This window comes from Pinus tabuliformis, chromosome 1_1, assembly GCF_031772625.1.
Source record: "Pinus tabuliformis cultivar Carrire ecotype Pingquan chromosome 1_1, CPIR1, whole genome shotgun sequence".
Taxonomy (NCBI): Eukaryota; Viridiplantae; Streptophyta; class Pinopsida; order Pinales; family Pinaceae; genus Pinus; species Pinus tabuliformis.
The window spans coordinates 205,322,474-205,328,473 of record NC_142297.1 but is presented as its reverse complement, the minus strand read 5'-3'; the positions used below and the strand labels follow the sequence as shown (position 1 = coordinate 205,328,473).

At 43.9% G+C, this 6,000-nt stretch overlaps 1 protein-coding gene across 1 annotated transcript; it reads left to right on the top strand.

The window, feature by feature from the left end:
- Positions 1-1,283: 1,283 nt before the first annotated feature.
- LOC149212245 (uncharacterized) lies at positions 1,284-5,552 on the top strand. Its single transcript, XM_089388599.1, has one exon. It carries the CDS (start codon positions 1,284-1,286, stop codon positions 5,550-5,552), a length of 4,269 nt encoding a protein of 1,422 aa, XP_089244725.1.
- Positions 5,553-6,000: the final 448 nt, after the last annotated feature.

Sequence of the window (6,000 nt, the reverse complement as noted above, 5' to 3'; positions counted from 1 at the left end):
ACATGGATTAACATCAAATGGCACCCGAAAGGGCATATATCCTTGCATTTAGGCGCAAAAGGTTTCTTTACAGCAGTTTTCAACTGCCTGGAGGACAGAAACAGAGTCTTTGAGAACGGACCTTATTTCTTTAACTCAGCGGGTCTATTCCTTAGAGAATGGGTAGCAAAGTTTAACCCAGACAAGGAGGATCTGAGCTGGGCACCAGTTTGGATCAGGTTATACTCATTGCCATGGGAATACTGGGAAGAAGAATCGCTTAAGGAGATTGGGAAGGTTTTGGGGGATTTTGTCAAGGTTGCAGAAGAAACGAAAATGAAGAAGTATACCTCATATGCCCGGATCTGCGTCTACATGGACCTAAAGGAACCCCTGCCTGATAAGGTAAAACTTACTCATGAGGATGAAGAATGGATCCAGTTAATAGACTATGAACATGTTCCCTTTAGGTGTAGAAGATGCCATGCCTTAGGGCACCTGTTCCGAGATTGCCCGTTAAATAATAAGCCCACGGAACAAGATCAGGACAAGCAATCGACCGAGGGGTTCACCAGAGTAGCGAACCGCAGAAGAGGAAATAAGAAACAGCCGTCTCAGAACAGGCAGGTCACGAAGGATCCTACAAAGCCTTCAACGAGTAATAGCTTTGCTGCTTTAGCTGAGGAAGAGCAACCAGTCCAAAATCCTATGTCATCTGAGCGTATATCAAATCCGAACATGTCGGAGGATCCCAAAGAGTCATCGAAAGGAAAAAGCGAGGTACAGGACAGTAACATCCAAAGCACCAAAATGAAAAGCTGGAGCCAACCAGAGATGGAGATAGACACAACGGATCCAGGTTCAGTACAAGCACGGGAAGAAGAAGCAAGCCATCAAGAAGTCAAAAATATGGATGAGGATACAGAAACATTTGATATAGGAGAACTAGACATTCTTGGTTTGGAGGCCACGTGTAAAACTAAGAATTTCGACAAGATAATTGCAGCACAAGTGGACAAACTGGCGGCGGTTTTGCATAAAGCCCAGAAGAAATATTCACTAGGGGTGCAAACAGGCAGCCAATGGGATGGGACGTTTATTTCAAAAGACAGCAAAAAGCGTGGAAGAAAGTCTGCTCTGAAGAGAACCATCAAGGTTGGAGAAGTCCTTGTCGATTCAGGCAGATACGCCCAGCTTACCAGGTATTTTAACATCCACCCCAAACATTCCCAATGAAATTGATATCATGGAACATTCGAGGGCTTAACGGCCAGAAGAAAGGTAGACTTCTCAAAAACATGATAATGGAGGAAAAACCAGCAATTCTTTTCCTGCAAGAGACAAAATGTAAACAAGTAGTTCTAGAAAAAGTAGCAGCTAAGGCGTGGCCGGCGGGGCAAGTCACAGCAGTGGAAGCACAGGGCGCTTCAGGAGGTTTGGCAATCCTCTGGGACGCAAGGGTGATACAGCTGGACAATATTCATGCAAATAGAAACTTCATTCAAGCCAAGTTTCATCTGCAAGGCACAAATATTGCTGGGCATATTACAAATGTATACTTCCCACAAGAAACCCAACAAAAAGCTGATATTTTGGATGCATTAACACAACTTAATGTAAACAGAATGTACCCGCTATGGATCTCAGGCGGAGATTATAATATGATTGCAAATCTGGAGGAAAAGAGAGGAGGACGTTGCAGAATAAACAGAGATGGTACTCTACTTAAAGATTTCATTCAAGACAATTGGATGATTGATCTTCCTACAGAAAATGGCATATATACCTGGGACAACAAGAGGACGGAACCGATGCAGGTGGCTTCGCGACTGGATCGATTCCTAATCTCTGATAATGCAGTGTACATGGGTGGAGAATTTACAGCCTCAATCCTACCGTATTCAGGATCGGACCACTGGCCCATTGCCTTAAACTGGAGTAGACCAGGCCAGAGTTTAAGGAGGCCATTCAGATTTGAAGCTTTCTGGTTAACACATCCGGACTTCCATGAATTCATAAAGACAACCTGGGCAAGCTTTAGAGCAACGGAGGGGACAAGAATGGCCTTATTTCAAAAGAAGCTGAAGTATCTCAAAGAGGAAATAAAACGTTGGAATAAATCTACATTTGGAAATATCTTCAAATCAAAAGAAATCCTACTTCAAAAAATGAAGGATACCCAACAAAGAATCATTTCTCATGGCCGATCCGAGGAATTGACTCTACAAGAACAAGTAATTGAAAAGCAAATTCTAGAAAGAGAGCTGCAGGAAGAGACACTGTGGAGGCAGAAGTCAAGGATTAGGTGGCTGAAGGAAGGTGAAAAGAATACAAAATTCTTTCACAAAACAACAGTCCAAAGGCGTATGATCAACCAAATATCCTCTGTAACTAATGAGCAAGGAATCAAAATCGAAGATCATGAAGGAATAGAAAAGGAGTTTGTGAACTACTTCAAACAGATGACTCAAGAACCCAATATTAACAGATCCGCAGCCATTGAGAACATCACCAGGCACATACCAAGAATAATCACGGAAGATCAGAATACTCTGCTTCTTAAACCGATCAGTCTCCAAGAGGTAGAAACAGCAGTGAACCAATTAAAGGCAGGGAAAGCTCCCGGTCCAGATGGATTTACGTCGAACTTCTTTCAGCATTTTTGGGAACTAATAAAATGGGAAGTATGGCAGGTCGTGGAGGAATCCAGGACTCTCAGATGGATGTATCCAGCCATGAATGCCACCTTTCTATCTTTAATTCCCAAGTCTACGGAATCAAGCACTCCAGATAAGTATCGACCCATTGCTTTATGTAATATCATTTATAAAATTGTCTCAAAGGTTATTACTCTTAGGCTGAAGCCCTTGCTGCCCCTCATCATTTCTCCTGAGCAATCCGGGTATGTTGAAGGGCGTCAAATAACTGATGGGATTATCCTTACCCATGAAATATTGCATTCTCTCAAACAATTAAAAAAGCCGGGGATGCTCCTAAAAATCGATCTTTCAAAAGCATTCGATTGTATTAGCTGGAATTATTTGCAAAAAACCCTCCTGGCTTTTGGATTCGCTCCCCTTTGGGTCAGATGGGTAAGTAGTCTCATCTCTTCTTCATTCTTCTCTATCCTCACCAATGGGATTCCTTCTACCACCTTTCGTCCTTCTCGGGGCATTAGGCAGGGAGATCCCTTGTCCCCCTTTTTGTTTGTAATTCTGGCTGAAGGTTTGGGGCGAAGTATAAAAGCAGCCATTCAAGAGCATAAGCTCAAGGGTATAGCCGTCCACCATCTCCCTGTTGTCTCTCATCAACAATTTGTTGATGATAATATGTTATTCGGCCACTCCTCTGTTCAAGAAGCCCGCATTTTCAAATCCATTTTGGACTCTTTCTCAAAAGCATCTGGAGCCCTCATAAATAATGCAAAATCCCAAGTATTCTTCTTTAATACCCCTCCCTATACCCAAAGAGCCATAGTGCGTATTCTTGGCTTTTCCAAGGCTTCTCTGCCCTCCTCCTATCTAGGCGCTCCTCTTATCGCATCAGCCCTCAAGCATTCATCGTGGACAATCCTGCTTGAAAAACTTGAAGCCAAATTACTCCTTTGGACCTACAGATCGCTCAATATGGCCAGTAGGATTGTACTTATCAAGTCAGTTCTGCAATCTATGCCGTTGTATTTATTTTCCATTTTAGCAGCGCCAAAATGGGTTCTTAAGGCAATTAAAAAATTACAGAGGAATTTCCTATGGGGCAGCTCTAGCCCAAACAGAAAATGGGCTCTCCTTCGTTGGGAAAAGGTTTGTCTTCCGAGGCTGGCAGGAGGATTAGGACTCAGAGATCTAGAACTAAGCAATATGACCATGGGGGCGAAAATATGGTGGCGGTGGCTTTCAAACTGCAATACCCCCTGGGCGTGTCTCTGGACAGCAAAATACTCAAGGAACTTACCCTTAGAAGAAAGGATAAGAATGTCAGAAACAAGTAAAGGATCGTTAATATGGAACTCGGCTATTCAGCATAGAGACCTTATCCAAAAACATAGCTTTTGGGAGGTGAAGGATGGTCAAACTGCCAGGTTCTGGGAAGACTCCTGGCAGCAGCTACCAAATCTTAAGGAGTGTATGCATACAATTCAGGATTGGGAGATCACCCCGCAGGAGAAAATAAGCAATTGCTGGAAAGAACAAAGTAATCAAGAGCAGAGAGAGTGGAAAGAAACCAGCCTTATTCTTCCACGTAGCTCAAATCACAACCAACTCACTCTCAATACCGAGTTAAATAAACGCAGGATATTAAAGCAAACAGGCATGGACACATTGAGATGGGGTTATGAAGAGAAGGGTACATTCAGCACAAAGGAGGCCTACAGGATCATCATAAAAGACAGAATGGTCAAAGATCAGATATGGAGCAAAATATGGAAACCCCCAATATGGCCGAAGGTATCCACCTTTCTCTGGCTCCTTTCATATAATAGAATACTAACCTGGGATAATCTCAGAAGAAGGGGATTCTTCGGTCCTTCCATATGCCTTATATGTAATCAGGAAGAAGAAACCGCCTTACACCTAATGCAGACGTGCCAGATGAGCAGAAAGATCTGGGAAAAGGTGGCATTTCGATGTCAAAAGGAAGGTAGAGTTCTGGGGGATATCAAAAATACAATAAGTCAATGGCCTCAATCACCATACGTGTGCAAAATTCTAAACATCCTTTGGCAAACTATACCGGGTTTCGTGATGTGGAATATCTGGAAGGAAAGGAACAGGAGGATCTTCAAAGGTCAAACAATGACACTGGAGCAGGTATGGAAAGGAATTCATAACAATATCATAGAAACTCTCACCACAAAGAAATGGTCCCAAGATGACTACCCAAAGCAATCCCAGGAACTGGCTATCTGGAACAACTGGCAGATAACGATACAAGATCAGATTCCTGTCAAGGATAGCTCAGCAAAGCACCAAACTGATTCAGTAAAGTGGAAGCCACCTCCCATCAATGTGTTCCATCTGAACTTCGATGGCGCATCGAAAGGTAATCCGGGTCAGACAGGTTACGGTGGCATTATCAGAGACCATAAGGGTAAATCCCTTCTCATCTATCATGGTACTATTGGGTGGAATACTAACAATGCGGCGGAACTGGAGGCTTTATGGAAAGGTCTTACTCTGGCGCAGCAGGGTAATTATCTCCCACTGATAGTGGAAGGGGACTCCCAACTCCTAATAAACATGGCCTTAAAACTCCAACAGGGCTCCCAAGTTCATAAAATCAGCAGTAGCTGGCGTTTGGCATCTAGACTGGAACAAATTCAACATTGGTTGCAAGAGAACAAAGCAGTTTCATTCCAACACATAAAGAGGGATGGGAATAAGCCAGCTGATTTCCTTGCTAATCTGGGAGTGGAAAGCGAAAACGACCTTTCAGTTGGCCCTCTATATGATATACTGTCGACAGATCAGCTATCCACCTTCCAAGCACTGTTAGACAGAGATTTGCAACTACAAGATGATTCTCACCCGGATGCGGGTGGCAATATGTTTACCAGCAATGGGCAGCTGGCATGACTTTGAAACCTGGCAGGACGGCCACACCAGGTGGCTCTGCCATACTTTAATGCCATTAAAGGCCGAGGTGAAGATTATGCAGAGAGGAGATGGCTTCGAGCGAGTGAACTTAACGGTTCTGTACGCAAGGTTGTTGGGTTTCGTAATGGAGGCCTCCAGAGAGTTCAGCATAGGGAACTACATAAATGCGCATCTGTGCCAGAATGAGAATGTCTGTGGTATTTTCATGCTCTGCTCTGAGCAAAGAGGAGAGGGTGCGATTTCTGGAGTTGTGAGCGGAGGCAGAGGCCACACCTCTGCTCAGGGGGCGCTCTATCGCTCTAAGCCAAGAACTCATAACCGGGTTCAGCTTTCAAATAGTGTGGTTCGGGGAGCTCAAGTTCTGTGTGGGGAAATTCGGTTTCACATCGTCAATCGCCCTCACGTTTCAAGGTTCATGGCGCCGAGA

Coding starts and splice junctions, on each gene's coding strand:
- LOC149212245 (XM_089388599.1), top strand. CDS start 1,284: ATGGAGGAAAAACCAGCAATTCTTTTCCTGCAAGAGACAAAATGTAAA.